The following is a 17,652-nucleotide window of genomic DNA, read 5'->3' as shown; positions in this document are numbered from 1 at the left end:
GTCATTCTGCTCGGAGCATGTAGTTACCACAGTCGGTTTTAGGAAAGCTACATGAACAATTCAACAATTCAACTTTAGGTGTTGCATTAGATTTACAACCCAACAAGAAGAACTTTGTAACTTCTGTTTAGGTCCCAAAAGAATATAAAAATATCCACTCAACCTTTATAATGAGAAGTCACTATATAAGGAAGTACGGCACATTGTATCAGATCCATCGGCATTTCCTGTGAAAACAGTGTTCGTCATTTGCCAAATTTATCCTTTTTTCATGGACGTTTACTTTATGCTGTAAAGACAGAGCTCTACAGTTAATTTAGCTGTACCCATTTTATAACAATTATATAGTTTAGTGAAGGAATTTACCACAGGCAAATCATGGACCTGCCATAATATCTATCTATCTATCTATCTATCTATCTATCTATCTATCTATCTATCTATCTATCTATCTATCTATCTATCTATCTATCTATCTATCTATCTATCTATCTATCTATCTATCTGTCTGTCTGTCTGTCTGTCTGTCTGCCTATCTATCTATCTATCTATCTATCTATCTATCTATCTATCTATCTATCTATCTATCTATCTATCTATCTATCTATCTGTCTGTCTGTCTGTCTGTCTATCTGTCTGTCTGTCTGCCTATCTATCTATCTATCTATCTATCTATCTATCTATCTATCTATCTATCTATCTATCTATCTATCTATCTATCTATCTATCTGTCTACCCTACATTATTTCACAAAAGGTAATGTACTCTATAAAACATACAAGCAACGCAACAAAAAAATTAAATGCAGGGTGTCATATACATCTTGCTTGTCTACATGTGATTTATGCCAGTGTCCTTTAATGGCCTACAGCCCACTCATATGAGTCCCCTTACCCCCATACCATTGTCTTCATTAGTGAGCTTCTTCATAGGAATACACTGGAAGTTAATCAGATCTCTCAATTAAAGAACAAAAAAAGCATGCACATGTATATCACACACTTCATTTAAATTTCTGTTGCATTGCTTGTATGTTTTATCTTTCAAAAGAATGTATCTTTTTAAAACAAACTTTTCAAAACACATTATTTAATTTACTAATTGAATAACAGTTTAATTTAACGATTTAATTCAATTTATCATGTTTATATTTAATTTTTCACCTTTTGGATTAGATTCCAGTTGACATTATGTATAGGAGTAAAAGCTTCCTTACTGGATAAAACCAGATGGTGAAACAGTTACTTCCCTCAGTAAAAATGTCAAGATGGGGATTGCCCCTTGTACTCAGAGCCTGAATCAGCTAATGTTTCAGTAATGATAAAGATTTGTACTCCGTTCTTTCAGAGGAACATTATTCTGTGTCAGGAAAAATGTGATATTATATATTTTTGCAAGCATATCATTTAAAAATCTCCCAGAATAACCTACAATTTAAATTGACATCTGGTAACTTATGACAAAATAGCTTCCATGTCTTGTTTATTTCAAATACATCAGTCCAGCAGCTCAGGGTTCAGTTAAAGTGTGATCATTCTCTGAAACATGTCTGGAAGAGATAGTTCTAGAAGGATGTGATTTGATTCTGAATATGAATATCTGGACACACACCAAATGCTATTTTTTTAATATACATAAATACATAAATTTATTAATAGACTTCTGATTAAGTATACATGATATGTCATTCAACATCAGAGCCCTGACTTCATCCATTGCAATCAAAATTAAATATTTTGGCTCTATTAGATTTAGACTCTGTTAGTCTCATTTCGACAAAATTCACACACTAATAGCACTCCTAGAAGGTTTAATGTTCTCATTTCTCACCAATGTGTTTTGAGAAGAGCATGCAAAATACATTGATTGGCAGACTCTGCTGCTGCAGTCCAATTTAATCCTGCTTGTAGCAGAATACATAAGAATACATCTTATGCACCCATGCAATGTTGATGAGAACCTATCATGCTTATCAGATCTCTTGTTTCAAATTACTCCATTCTTTCTGTGTGCTGCTGCAGCAAAAAATGGGTCTTTTATTCCATAGACATGCACTTGGTTGGGTAACTTCACTCCATTTTTATGTTTCCACCAAATCAGCTTTAAATTGCAACACTGAGCAGTGTGTCAAGCTTAGACTTCTGTATGGATTCTATAAGTGTGGTTTTTATTAGTATGTAGAAAATAGATTTCAGGTTAGATTTCATTTGGTAGTTTAGAGCTTCTTGTACTTGACCTGCAAGTAAAGTTTACACAAAAGACCCTCAGCTTCTGCAGTGTGTTTTGATTTGGTTTTCTTGGAAATCATGCTATTGCAGATGACACTCTCTACATATGTAATTTCAGTACCTGCCATCACCATGGTTTCAGAAGGGAGGAGCACCCATGCTGAACTAAACTGGCCACAGCACTGAGCTAAGCGTTCCATTGCACTATGCTTACAGATGCCCAGTCCATCTGGCACTAGTTAAAAATTAAGCTGGACTGGTTAAAACCATGGAGACACAAAGGAGAACAATAGACATTGCTCTAATTAACAGTGGAGGAGGGGGTAGATGTGCATGAATAACCATGCACATTACACATATATGTCTTGCGAGAGGAGGAATGTGCTGATGAGAGGAAATCTGCTAAAGAATTTCCTGTACTGGACAAAACAGGTGGTGAAACAGTTACTTCCCTCATATATCATGATTGAGATTGCTCCCTCCTCTTAGAGCTTAAATAAGCAAATTGTTCGATCATGACCATTCTCTCATGGTCTGCTGGTCAGTATCAGCAAAAGTTTCAGTCATGCCTGAATTTCACTCCTTTTGTTCAGTAGATCAGTTAAGACCAGAGGTAACAGTCATGTGCATAAACATTACAGTGTAGCTTATACAATTTGGCCACTGCCACATCATATAAGGCACTAAAATAACTGGACAGTGGCACAAGTGACAACATAGCAGTCGAGACACAATACAAATTGCACTTCATCTGCAAGTGAGCAAGTGACTTGCTAATGTGATTTTGAAAACAAGATCAGACTGTTCAGACTCTGGAACACTTGGGTAGTTACACAGTTAGTAGAGAAGTTAATGAACTGTGTTTGGGCAAAAAGGTGTATGTGTGCTTGCTGGAGAGTGAGAATAAGATAAACAATTGATGTTGGTACTGGTAATATTGTATTGGAGCTCATATAATTGTCTAAAATGTACTTTTTCTTAGGAGAATAATACTGCACTATCAGTGGGCAATGAATAAAGTATGAGGCAAGGAAATCTCATGATCTCATGATTTATATTCATATAAAAAAGTGTGTTTATGCCTAATGTCGTCTTTGCATAAGAAATATTCTTTTTATGTCTCCACAACTAAGTAAGGCATACATTATTTTGGGGGGTTGTCCATATGTCTGTCCAACTGAAGAATTAATATCTCAAGTGACTGACTTTTTGTAGGATTTATATAGAATTATCAATGTAACCAGCAGGTGTACTGATTAGATTTTTTTAATGGGTTCAAACAGCATCAAGGTCACAGCCAGGTCAAATGTGTGGAAGAGTTTTTATTGCTTCTTTCAGGTTTGTCATATAAAGATGTTGCTTACATCATAGTCACAAACTCAAGACCCATGTTCATTGCAATCTACAATTTTATCCATTATAGGATTCATGTAAGTCTAGGCCCTGGATATTAAGGAGTCTAAATGCTGCACGGAAGAAACTGTTACACAGTCTGTTTGTGAGAGCCTGAATGCTTCTGTACCTTTTTCCAGATAGCAGGATGGTGAAGAGTGTGTGTTTGAGGGATTGTGTGAGGGAAACACAATGCTGTTGGCTTTGTAGACGCAGTATGTGTTGATGAACTCTGATGATCTTTCTTAGCTGTCTTTACTTTCTGCTGCAGGGTATTGTGGTCCAGTGCAGTTCCCACACCAGGCAGCTGCTTAGCTGTGATAGTATCTCTGTTGAACATGGTCAGGATGGGGGTTGGGATATAGGCTTTCCTCAGCCTTCATAGAAAGTAGAGCCACTGTTGGGCTTTCTTGGTGATGGAGCTGGTATTGAGTGACAAGGTGAGGTTCTTCGACAGGTGAAGATCTTGTGGATCTCCACGGAAGATCCTTTGTGTTTAGTGTAAAATGGTTGCTCTTTGCTCTCCTGAAGTCCACAACAATCTGTTTTGTTTTGTTCACATTTGGAGAAAATTTGCTGGCTAGATACTTTAAATTCTTCATGAGGGATTTAGATTTTTGCTTCTGCAAACCAGATTGAAAATATATCTTAAGCTTTTTAAGATTAAGATACTTTGAATTTTTAAGGAAGCAAAAGAAAGAAAGAAAGAAAGAAAGAAAGAAAGAAAGAAAGAAAGAAAGAAAGAAAGAAAGAAAGAAAGAAAAAGGGTGACAGACAGAATGATAGAGAGACAGTTACTAGTAGAAAGAGGAAATACAAGTAGATAGATGGAGAGTGTTATTAGTAGAATGACAGAAGAAGTGATACAGAGAGATTGGTTGAAAGATTATGAAGAGAAAGTTGTGGTGTTTTACTGGTAAATTGATAGAACGATGGATGCAGTGAGTGTGTGGCATTGACAGAGAGATAGATAGGCCTGTTGTGTGCAGTGGTATGTGAGTTTTACAGTTGCCATTTGAATCATGAACATTATGAGCCTGGATCAGATATATATTACAATAATTATAACAATATTAACAGTAATAGTAGTACTAGTATTGAAATAAGCATAACACGTATGCCATTTGCTTCTATGTCATGTTTTTATTATTTGCCTGTTGGTGAAAGCTTTGAGAATCACACACAGCTTGCTGTGTGCTTTTTAGTTTGGTTTGTAAGAGCTTTAGTACTCTAATGGACTCTTAGTTTCCAGGAAATCTTTGATAGATGACTGCATTTAGAAGAAAGTGGTTGAACATATTGCAATTACTCATTGCTTTTAATTAGGTATAAAATGGACATGTATGTCATGTAACAGTCTGATTCCATTTCCATTATGCCAACTGTTTATTTTTTGTACAAATTCTCAATCATTTTCACCCAGGGACCTTTTAACTGAAAAAAAAAAGAAAGTAAAAAAAAAAATGAAAAACAAATTCCACAGATACGATCTGATTAGATTTATTATGAACACAATCTAGTTGTTAAAAAAAAAACCCAGAACATACTTTGACATTCACACCTAACCTTTCGCTAACACCCAACCATTATAATATCATATATTATGCTTACACATATCATTGTACTTCCTTGTACTTTGACAGCTGCAGCCCAGGCTCCATAGATCATAAAGTCAGTTTTATTGTTTAGTGGTAAGTGCTGTGTCTTATATATGTCTGGCTGTGTCTTTGGTCTTGTGTCTACTGTTTCAGCTGTGATGCTGAAAGAAACTTTTTGACATGATGGTACAACTTCTTTCTTTCCAACCAAAACAGGCAATAATTGCAAATCTAGGAACAGCTTAGATCTCTGTGAATGATATCAGAAACATTAGAGGTCAGAAATAATTTTGGTGCTGTTTAAATCTAAACATATTTCTGTACTCATAATTTAGGCAGAACGGAGCTTTGTGCTTTGTGACCTCTGATAATGTGACCTCTAATCAAATATTGCTTATGATTGCTAAAAAGGAGTAAAAGAGTAAAACTAGTATGAAAACAACCTTTCAACAAAGTGCTTATTACAGTTTGACCATCACAGAATGTCACTGAAAAATCACTGTGTCAGTGTATTTTAAAACCATTTTTATCGACAAACAATATCCTGCTCTCACTGAAAGTGCTTAAAAATACATGGAACTAAAGACATATCTTCCATTCTCTGGTTTTCTGTTAGAGTGGAAAAAATGTTCTGTTTTGTCTAAATGACTTTGTGGATTTAGTAGCCTCACTGACTTGGTCCTGTGTTACTTATGTGGCTCTTGGATGCAGAAGTACAGAAATGACTCTGCTTGGACAAACTGAAATGATTGTCCTAGTTCATGCAGCATTAATGAAGCCTTTTATAGATTCCACTGTACAGTGTATAATTGTCTTTTTTATTGACCTTTTATGTCATTAACAATTAGACCCTCCCCTATTGTGTGTGTGTGTGTGTGTGTGTGCGCATGATATATTTGTACTGCTGGTCTTCTGCTTGCATTGTCTGTGTGTTAGTAGGGCATGTTAATAGATCAGCAGTACAGTGTGAAAAAATTATGAGCTAATCACCAGAAATGCCTTTTTTTCTTTTTTCATGTTACTGTTAGGCATGCTTACATTCATGCAGACACACAGACCACAAATTCCTATCTAATAGTGTTAAGATGACATTTTGTTCTTGCTCTATGCTTTGGTAATCTCGTTAGTTTATTGAACAGTCAGTCAGTGCTAGGAAATTGGGCCTAATTGTTACCATTTACAATGGATGTAAAAAGTTTATACACTGTGATGTAAAAAATAAAACCAAAATAAATTATGCCAGAACTTTCCATCCTCATTGTAAAAATACAGCATATAAAAAATTAAAAACAATCTGAAACATTTTAGGAAAAAAAATAACCTGGTTGCATAAGTGTGTACACCCTTTTATAATTGGTGGTGTGGCTATATTTAAAATTAACCAATCCCATTCACTCTATTGATAATTTGTAATTATAATACAGTCGTCATGAATGAAAATATTCCTATTAACCCCAAATAAAGCTTTTTTGATATGATTATCAAAGCATCATGCTTTAGGGCAGCTTTTCTTCAACCAGAACTGGGGCTTTAATCAAGGTGACAAATACCAGCTACAAATACCATTCGATTTTAGTGTAAAACCTTCAGGTTTTGGCTAGTAAGATGAAAAGGAATTTTGCTTTTCTGCACAAGAAAAACCCAAAGCTTATATTCAAATCGAAAAAAGAATTGCTTAACCAAAGGAAAATCAAAGATTTTAAAAGATCTAGCCAGGGCCCAGATCTGACACCCAATATAAATTTGTGCTGTGACCTGAAGCAGGCTGTGCACAGAAGATGCCCTTACAATCTGATGGATCTAGAATGCTTTTGTGAGAAAGATTGGGAATATTTTACCAACTCAAGATGTACCATGCTAATAGACTCTTACCCCAAAAAATTGAGTGGTGTAATAAAATCAAAAGGTGCTTCAACGAGGCAGTAGTTTTGAGATGTAAACATATGCACACATGTAAGTAGGTAATTGTTTTTTTTACAATTACCTAAAACATAAGAAAGTTTCCTAAGAAAGTTTCTGATTGTTTTTCATTTAATTTTTGTGTTGTAATTTCACATTGAGGGTGGAAAAAAATTCTGACATGATTTATCTTGGTTGAATTTTTTATATCACAAAAACCTAGCATTTTAATAGGAATGTGCAGACTTCATATTTAGATTAGTGATGGAAACAAGTAAAGTTTAGGAGACTTTATTTGATATATACAGAATTTTGGGTCACAGAAAATTGCTGTGATATCTTGTGTTTAATAACCTGCATTTTTCCCTTTTTTCTTTCTTTTTTTAGTGGTGTTTGTATGCTGTAATCCGGATATCTTTCGGCAACTAATGGTGAACTTTCGTAAGGCAAATCTTCCTCAAGAGGAATTTGTCTTCATCTACATTGATGTTTTTGGAAGAACTGTGTCATCACAACCTGCCCGGCCTTGGGCCAGAGGAGATGCTGATGATGATATTGCAAAAGAAGCATACCAAGTAAGCTTAAGGCGAGACTTCATAGGAGAGATACAGTTCAATGTGCCTGCATTGCCTCAAAACTCCAGGCAAACTCACCAGGTGACACAGAGAGTAGAAAGATAGACTGAGAAAAGAGGGGGAAAAAGAAAGAAAACAGAACAGCAAGCAGGTTTAGCATCAGGGATTTGCTTTCTGAAACTATGAGCAAGTCAGCAAAGAACTTGCTTTTAAACATGGGACAATCAGTGACAACAAAAATATAAGAGCCATACAGAGAGAAACGTTTAAATTCCTGTCTCTGTTTTAAAGAGTGTTTTTGAACTTTGCCGAAATTTGATCTGTACCAGTTTTTTTTATTATTATTATTTTGCTTTGAACGTTGTTGTTCAATGTTTTTTTTTGGTCCAGAACATGTTCCCTCAACTTTGCTATTATTTTCATGTTAATGAGTGGATGATGAAAAGCACAGTTAAGTTTCATACTCAATTTGCCATCTGATTGAAACTGGTCATCTGTCTTTTTATTCGTTATGGATAGTGCATATTTTCCATTTGGCACTATATCAGCAGCCAGGCAATCTTCCTAGTCTCACTTGCTTGTTGGCATATTTGGAGCAAAACTCACATACAGACAATAATATACAATTCTTTTGACTGTCACAATTCTTGTATCTCCCACATTAAAAGTTGTATAAGGTTAATATAGTAGGCATTCCTCCTCTTGCCACCAAAGTGTTTAAAAAGGATGTTTTAAGGATGAAAACATGAGTGACATTGTTGGTGAAATCCTTTTTGAGAACCACTAACGTGACCAAACATTCTTACATGTGACAGTGTTTTATCAGGGTTTCTACTGTTTCTTTTTCAGAGCGTGAAAATCCTGACCTACCGAGAGCCACAAAATCCGGAGTATAAAGAGTTTGTCACTGATCTAAAAGCAAATGCAAAGAAGATGTTCAACTTCACAGTAGAGGACTCCCTGGTAGGTTACGTCAGCTATCAGTATTTGAACATGATAGAATTAGAGTCTTTTGTCTGAGTGGGTTTCCTATGCATTCTCTGGTTTCCTCCCATCTCTCCAAAGCATGTGAGTAACTGTTTTGGCTATGATAAGTGCCTTGCGATATACTAGTGTCCCATCCCAGGTGTATTCCCACCTCATGCGACAGTATTCTCAGGGTAAACTCTGGATCTTCCATGACCCTGACCAGGATTTAAAGCTTACTGAAAGTGAATGACTGAGAGTGAGTGTAATCAAGCATGACTCATCATGCTGGCAAATATGAGAATGACTGAGACATTTTAAATGAATTATAACTCTATTTATCGTGAATGTATGCGACTAAGTGCAAATGGCTTTACTTCATTTTCTCTTAAAAATGTAATGGCATGCTGAACACTGGCTTTTATCTCAGAACACTGAGATAAAAGCTGTGCATATCTATATATGTATGCATAAAAATACAATAAATATTTACTACTCTTGGCAGATGTATGTCAATAGTCACACCATCTGTGCTTTTGTCATAATATTATCTAACTTTCCTATATCCATAGCTTATATAGCTTATATAGCTTATAGCTTAGCCTTTAGTTCAGTGCTAAAAGTGTTTAGCCCTTGGCTTCAATTTTTTTCACTAAATTTCCACTTTTTCCCATCGTTTACAGTTGTGAAGAAAAGAGCTAACTTTATTTTCACTTGCAAAAAAGGGTGTTCCCTTGCCTGCACTACAATGACATTGTAAAATCTCACGATTAATACTGTTTATAAGTTTTAGTTAGTTACAGTGTGCATTAATTTGGACAGTTACTATGTACTATGTAATTTGTTTTAACAAAACAATCATCTGATCAAAAATGGTTTGTGGATAAGTGATAGATAAATTAGACACATGAATATAAGGATGGATTGGTGGAAAATTGGATAAGGAAGGAGACTGGCAATTTCATAATCTTTAGCTTAGAGAAGGATTACAATGAGATGCAGAAGGATTTGAGGCAGCCTACATCCACAGAACATATATGGTTAGTTCTTCAAGATGTTTGGAACAACCTACCTGCCAATTTTATTCAAAAACTGTGTGCAAGTATCCGTAGAATAATTGATGGTGTTATTGCAGGCAAAGGGTGGTCACACCAAATATTGATTTGATATGAATATGAAAAGCATTATTATTTACACACCTGCCTATGAATATATATGAATATATAGGAATATTTGTTTATGGTGTAATGATAACAATGTCTGTTTCATATTTTTGAATTTTATTTTTGAGTTGACACTGAAGTATGAATTTATTTTGCAGATGAACATAATACCTGGAGGCTTCTATGATGGCCTAATGCTGTATGCTCATGCACTGAATGAGACTTTAGCAGAAAGTCAGGGCCAACTGTCAAGAGAAAGTGTCACCAAGAAGATGTGGAACCGAACATACTATGGTGAGTCACTTCATGTTAACTGCATAATTCCGGCTAAAATCAGTTAAGGACACACAGGTTCAGTTTTAACTTAATTAAATTAAAATGAACTTAGTCCATAATTAGCTTAGATATGTCTGGGAAATGTATCTAGTAAATACTGTACTGACTGTATAAAAAGTTTGTAAAGTTTTTTTTTTTCATTGATCTTACAGAAAGCCTAAGTAGTAGAAAAAAGTAATAGGTTGTGGTATTCTTTAGTATTCATGCAGCTTTCTGATCTGTGTTAAATTTCTCCTAATTGTCACCTAGGGTTAGGTACAAATTTTCAATTTGTATGGTTTCCAGGTTTATGCATTTCTTTACAAATGGTTTTGCTATTTTTTAACTTTCTGCTAGTAGGATTTAGAACTTCAAGCATCAATGATCATATTTTGAATTACATTATTCTAATCCGTGTGTCCTCTGTGAGATTCCCAACCAGCAATAACGGTTTGAAACTTTTTTTTCTTGTATTTCTTTTTTGTTCACCCATCTAAACACATCTCTTGAGCAGATTACATTACATAAATGAGAACTGTCAAGCATCAAAGCAATTTTTCTATTGCCCTGTGGCTCTTTTACCTCTCTCATTGTCAAGGTGCTTATTTTAACTTATTTTAAGGCTATAAAAGGCCACTCGCCCACCAGATATCGTTTAGAATCTTTTTGAGTGGATTTCATCCTTGATTGATTCTGTTTTGCATTTCCAAGTGCTCTTTCTGAGGAGCTGAATCAGTTATTGTGAGGCCATTGTCTACCTGCTACATGCTGTCAGCTTTAACAGACTATTGATCAGTAAGATCACCCAAACAAATATGCAATGTGTCATCTACATTTTATTATGTTTTTCTTTTGTCTTTGTGTAATCTTTCATTGTACATTTCTGAGCAAAGCTATCTAGAAAGGATATTATCCAAAAATGTACCTTTATAAGATATCAAAAACATATCATTGTGCTAGTTCACTGGGTCAGGAGATCATTAGCCTTTTGGAGTAAGTAAAGCAAGAAAAGACAACACACAAGACAGTGTGTTTTTCCACACTGTGGACAACATTTTTATTTTAAGAACGCAGGTTGAATTGAACAGATACTTCTTAAAAGTAATTTCTATACACACTAAAGTAAAAAGTATTTTTGTTCTCCATAAAATCTACATAAATTCATTGTGTTTCCATATTTACATTGTTTCTTTGACTTGAAGGGCATTACAGACTTTGCATGTTTATTTCTTAATCTTTTTTAGTGAAGTAACACTGTCTCCTGGAAACATTGCTTTCTGCCTGCTTCACTACTTATTTCTATCAATGCATATGTTTTTATCTCTTCCCTACATTAATCACTTTGTCAGGATCTGCTCTTATGTCTTCATTCTGTGTTGTCTTCCTTGTGTTACACTATATACCACAGTGCATTCCTTTTGTTTTCCTGTCACAATGACACTATTACTGACATGTACATTCTACTGAATTATATTCTTGCACCATAATCTTATCATGCTGCTGTAACATTTTAATTTCCCCATCATAACTTTTAAAAGTCAAGATAGGTCAAACTTTATTCATAGAGCACATTCAACACAACATAAGCTGACCCTAGTTGACTTATCCTGCTCAGAGCTGCTCAAAAATTAAGAGAACAACAAATCATCACAGTATAACATCAAGTCAGTTAAATTTCAGGGATAGCAATGTCCAGTTAGGAAGCATAAGTGATTGTGAGTCACTTTCAACTGCATTGGTGCAAATGATAGTGACAACAGGTGCACTGGAGAGGCAACAACAAGACAACCTCAAAAAGGGAATGGTTTTGCATGTGGTGGCCACAGACAGTTGCTCACTCCTTATCCTTTCTGACTGATTTGTCTCTAGTATTATGTTTTGTTACGGTTCTTGTCACTACTTAGAGCATGAGGAAGTACCTGCAACCCAATCAGGTTGCAGAGGTAGTCCAGCTCTTCCAGGATGTCACATCCAAGCATTGTGTTGCAAGAAGGTTTGGTGTGTCTCCCAGCACAGTTTCAAGAGCATGAAGGAGATACTGAGGGTTGCATGAGGGGCTGACATCCTCTAGTGGGACCTGTGCTCATGGCCCAGCATCATGCAGCTTGATTAGCATTTGCCAGAGAAAACCGGAATTGGCAAGTCAACCACTGGTGCCCTGTTCTCTTCAGAAATGAGAGCAGGTTCACACTGAGCACATCTAACACTGAGCAGATGTGAGTTTGGAAATGTCATGCAGAAGGTCATGCTGCCTTCAACCAGTATGATCAGTATGGTAGTGGGTCATTGATGGTCTGGGGAGGAATATCTCTTGGGGGGTTGCAAAGACCTCCACATGCTATCCAACAATATCCTTATTGCTGTTAGGTACTGGGAGGAAATCCTCAGGGCCATTGTCAAACCGTATGCTGGTGCAGTGGGCCCTGGGTTCCTCCTGGTTCAAAGCAAAGCCCGGACTCATGTGGCAAGTGTGTGTAGGCATGTTTCTGGATGACAATGGCATTGGTTCCACTGACTGGCCCTCATGTTCCCAAGACCTGAATCGAACTGAGAACCTCTGGAACTTTATGTTTCAGAGCATCTGAAGCCGCCAAGTAACTATAGTCCAGGAAATTACTGATGCCTTGATCCAGGTCTGGGAGGTGATCTCCAAGACACTGCTATCTTATCATCGACTAGTTTATCATCAGAAGCATTAAATTCATGCATGTTGGCTCAGCCTGTAATTTTAATGTTAAACATGATTTTTTGGTGTGTTTTTAAATCCAGCCTTCAATGGGTTAAAGATTTTGGTTTTCACTGACAATTGCCATATCATTTTCTCAACAAATTACACAATATATATTAGTAAATATTTTCAACTTATCAAGATTCACTTATCAAGATTCTATTTTCTTTGAGCAGTATAGTATCCAAAGTCAATAAAAAACAACAGTATAACAACAGCACATAATAAATTTTAATTTTGAATATTTCTTGAATATAATATATAGTCAATATAGTCAAGTCAAGTCATTTCAACCACATATAGCTGATGCAGTACATAGTGAAATGAAACAACGTTTCTCCAGGACCTTGGTGCTACATAGACAACATACAAATATATAGCTACAAAACAAAACAACAACACAGAACTAGGGACAGAAAGTTTGTCCTAGCTACATAAAATGCAATGTGTGCAACCAGGTGCAAACCAGGTGATACAGTTTCAGTCCTGATGACTTGAGGAAAGAAACTGTTTCACAGTCTGGTTTTGAGGGCCCGAATGCTTCCATACCTCTTTCCAGATGGAGCTGGTGTTGAGTGACCAGGTGAAGTTTTCCACCAGATGAACACCAAGGAATTTGGTGCTCTTGACGATTTCTACAGAGGATCCGTCGATGTAAAGCGGGGAAGGGCCACTCTGTGCTCTGCTAAAGTCAACAACCACCTCTTTAGTTTTGTTGATGTTTAGAGACAGGCTGTTGGCTTTACACCAGGCTGTTAGCTGTTTCACCTCCTCTCTGTGCACTGACTCGTCAAGAACGATGAGAACCCCCCACAGTCATGTCATCGGCGAATTTGATGATGTGGTTTGAGTTGTGCATTGCTGCACAGTCGTGAGTCAGCAGAGTGAACAGCAGTGGGCTGAGCACACAGCCCTGAGGGGCACCAGTGCTCAGTGTGGTGGTGTTGGAGATGCTGTTCCTGATCCAGACTGACTGAGGTCTCCCAGTGTGGGTGGTAGTTGGGTCTTGATGTGCCTCATGATGAGGCCTCTTGAAGCATTTCATCACGATAAGTGTGAGTGCGATGGGATGATAGTCAATGAGACAGCCATAGACTTCTTCAGCACAAGGATGATGGTCGTTGTCTTGAGGCTCGTAGGAACAACAGCTCTGCTCAGGGAGTTGTTGAAGATGTCAGTGAAGACATCCGCTAGCTGTTCTGCACATTCCCTGAGCACTCTGCCAGGAATGTTGTCTGGCAGAGTGTTGGAGGAGGGATGGTCTACCTCACCGCTATGCTTCTAGTACCATTTTACTAGTTGCACTACAGGTATAAACAAAAAGTCCTCAAAATAAAGCATTTCACATTCTACCTAATATTCAGTATTAACATATATTGTTACAGAACTGTAGTGAAATCTTATGTTTAACAATTACACTGTATGGAAGATCCAACATTTTCACATTTCATTCTTCTTATAAAAAGCCACAATAATACAACAGAGATAAAGACATTTTTTCAACTGGTACATCACCTTTTCTTTCATTTCATCTTCCTTTCTTACTGCAATTGTCAAGCCAAGTAATTTAGATACAAGTAATCAGATCCATATATCACAATCAGATCTGTATAGTCTGTCTGATAGTCATGCTTCCTATTCAAGCATGCTTTTATTATACACAGAGAGGAAATTACACTTTCTGTTGTTACATACAGAACAGATGAAAAAGATAGCTTTACTGCTGCTTATTGTTTCCTTTTCTCATATGTGCTTTGAATTAGGCAGGTCAAATCACTGAACAGCAGATGTCCTATGTTCAAGGTAGAGTCTAGATGCTATTGAAAACTCAACTCTCTTTTTTTTTTCATTAAAGAAACATGTATCAACATTTAGACATCAACTACATTCAATTGCATTTTTCAGTGTGACATTGCGTATGACATCAAAATGTGGCAGTCCCTGGACCCCACTGCTATGTGAACCCAACATCTTTTTGATTATTTTTGTAAGAAATTAGTGAATTAAGGCAAGGGTGCACTGTTGGATATCAGACCAGTGAGAATCAAAAGCATGTGTGACATAATATGATCAACATTGATCTCGAAATTTTGATGTGATGATGTGTGTGAACATCATACAAACACTAACTAATGAGATGGGTTTCATAAAGATTTCACAGTTCAGTGAGCTGCAACAAACTGAGCCAAGTGAGAGGCCATTCACTGGATAATCTTAATACAGTCCATGTTTTAACTGTAAGACGATGTATTTTATGATGTTTTCTGCAACTCTATTTACTTATGTCCTGTATTACTCCTTTGTTGAGGGGATATAAATAAATTGGTGAGTGTGTATGAGCATGTGAGTGTGCACTGTCATATACCAATGTTTATGACATTTTTATGAAACAGCTTTGACCTTAAAAATGATCCACTAACCTGTGTCTGTGACATTCATCCTCAGCAGGGTGACTAAGCCAGCAAGTCTTTCACTGCCAAGGTTACAAATAAAAAGGCAAGCTTCACACCTCAGTTAGCAGCAGCACCTCTTTTCCATGTTATGTCTAAGTGCTATTTCTGTCATCAGCTGTAATTTTTTGATTGCTGCCTTTCTGCATGTTATATTATATTATATTTTACTGAGAAACATTAATTCCAGGATTATTATTCATTTAGGATTTTCTAAACACAAGTACTCACATCAAATAGGCTACAAATCAGAAATCTGCACTAAACTACAATTGAGGGCCAAAGTTTGCCTTTACCATGATTTCTGGATGAAAATAGGACATCTTTCTCTACTTTACAGTTCATCTACAAATAAAAAAAATATTACAATATGTTTATAAAAGAAATGTGACTATAGCCTACAGCTATGCACCAATCCAAAATATAAGACAAAATCAACAGAAAAAGTATTGAAAAGAATACAGTAATGTGAAATTTACAGCTAAGAGGACCCAAAATCTATTCTGCAGATTGAATAGGGGTTGGGGGTAGTTATATACACAACTGGTAAAACAAGGAATGTTTATCACAATAAGCTGAAGAAATGCAAATTACTTTGTCTTCTTTATTATTTTTATGTGCTATTTACACTTAACTCTATCCTCTAGATCTGTACTATATACTGTGATTTATAGAATAAGCAGACAGGTAGATCTGGCAAATTATTTTTGCTATATTTATGTGTTATTGTTAGATCAGTCCAAATCTTTGCACCTCAACAAGACAGCACTTTAAGTGCAATCTGATGTTCAAGTCTGCCTTAATACATGTTCAGTGTTTGTTGTCCACTCAAAACATATTTACTTTATGCCCTATTTCCATGATTCCATGAAACCACTATTTTGCCCTTGTGCTTAAAGAGGATCTATTTTTCTGCCAAAAAGGGTTTATAAATGATTGCACCAGTGGATTTTGTCATAACACTAGCACACGTATTAACCAGCATATTAACAAAAAGTGCTCCCCCTCTACTATTATCCCTTCTTTATTTTACTCAACATCCATTTTGTACTGTGCTACATGCAATGTTGACCAATTACCAGAACGGAATATGTTAGGGAGTGAGTGCATTTGTGTACACAGCCCCTAAGAGTATCTTAGTCCACATCTTCTCAACCTTGTTCAAGTCTTGGTGTCTCTTTTTGCGCTTGCCCTTTTTTCTGTCATTCCTTTTTTTCCTTGAAGGACTCTATGGCGCTGACATTTGCAAGCCGATAATGGCTAAGCTCTTCATATCTGTTTAAATGTCAATACTGGCTTCCCCTGAGTGTCTGTCTTCTGCCTGTTCCTCTCACACCATAATAGTGCCAAGGCCATTCGAGCAGGAAATGAGAAGTCTGCCCCATGGCTTCTTCATATGGCCCCTTTCACCCACAGCATGCAGAGATTGCACAAGGAGGGCACATAGTGTTTATATTTAATAACTTTGGTGTATGCACAAACACGTGTGCAGTGGACTAGCTTTAAAAAATAACTTAAATCTAAGGTGTTTTTTAATTACAAGTAAAAATGTGTTAGGTTAAAAAAAGATTTAAAAGATATATACATGAATAAACTATTTTATAATGAACCTGTGTCCTTACACTACCTATGGTTAGCTGGTTAGTTATCGGCTAGTAAATTAGTTCACACTTCACATAGCTAGATATGAGTACAATTTCAGTAAGTGTCTAGATGAGTATAGTAAAGCCTGTCATAAAATACAGTAACAATCATATGAATTTTATCACTGATATTATCTAATCACACTTTGTTTGTTGCTAAAACATTAGCTTTAGTTGCACATTAGTTGCTCAATGGTCCAGAGCTATGGAACAAAATTTGTGACTTTGCAAATTGTGTACCATCAATTAATTTAAATATAAACTGTGATTTTAATAGATTTCAATAATGAAATGAAAGCCATTACAGAGCTTGTGTTTGGCTGAGGCAAATGTAAATCAAAGTCAGTTCAATTCTGAGTATATGAGCAGTCTACTTGTTATAAGTTAACAACTGTGCTTGCACTCTGGCATCTCCAGGTGTGACAGGACTGGTGCAGATAGATGATAAAGGTGACAGAGAGACTGACTTTGCTTTATGGGACATGACTGATACCACCTCCAGCATCTTTGAGGTAGGGGACACCCCCCACCCCCCGACACCACTGTGTGTGTTTGTGTGTGTGTGTGTATGTTTGTGTGTGTGTGTGTCTTTATGTGAGTGTGTAGCATATGTGTTGAATAGGTTACTTTAATAATCAAGCACTGAATTGCTGTTGCAAATGATGATGTAATAGAAATAGATAAAAATGTTGAGG

The 17,652-nt window shown here is 36.3% G+C and overlaps 1 protein-coding gene across 5 annotated transcripts in view; it reads left to right on the top strand.

Annotated features, from left to right (window-relative positions):
• The window catches only part of npr1b (natriuretic peptide receptor 1b), a 39,967-nt gene that overhangs the window by 5,205 nt on the left and 17,110 nt on the right, over nt 1-17,652 (top strand). For all 5 annotated transcript variants that reach the window (XM_058395051.1, XM_058395043.1, XM_058395061.1 and 2 more), the window contains 4 exons: nt 7,505-7,692; nt 8,542-8,655; nt 9,980-10,115; nt 17,375-17,469. In XM_058395051.1, coding sequence (XP_058251034.1) covers nt 7,505-7,692; nt 8,542-8,655; nt 9,980-10,115; nt 17,375-17,469 — 533 coding nt within the window. The remainder of the gene's footprint in view (nt 1-7,504; nt 7,693-8,541; nt 8,656-9,979; nt 10,116-17,374; nt 17,470-17,652) is intronic.

This window comes from Hemibagrus wyckioides, linkage group LG01, assembly GCF_019097595.1.
Source record: "Hemibagrus wyckioides isolate EC202008001 linkage group LG01, SWU_Hwy_1.0, whole genome shotgun sequence".
NCBI classification, from domain to species: domain Eukaryota; kingdom Metazoa; phylum Chordata; class Actinopteri; order Siluriformes; family Bagridae; genus Hemibagrus; species Hemibagrus wyckioides.
The sequence above is the reverse complement of the archived record's forward strand: the minus strand, read 5'-3'. Positions and strand labels throughout refer to the sequence as shown.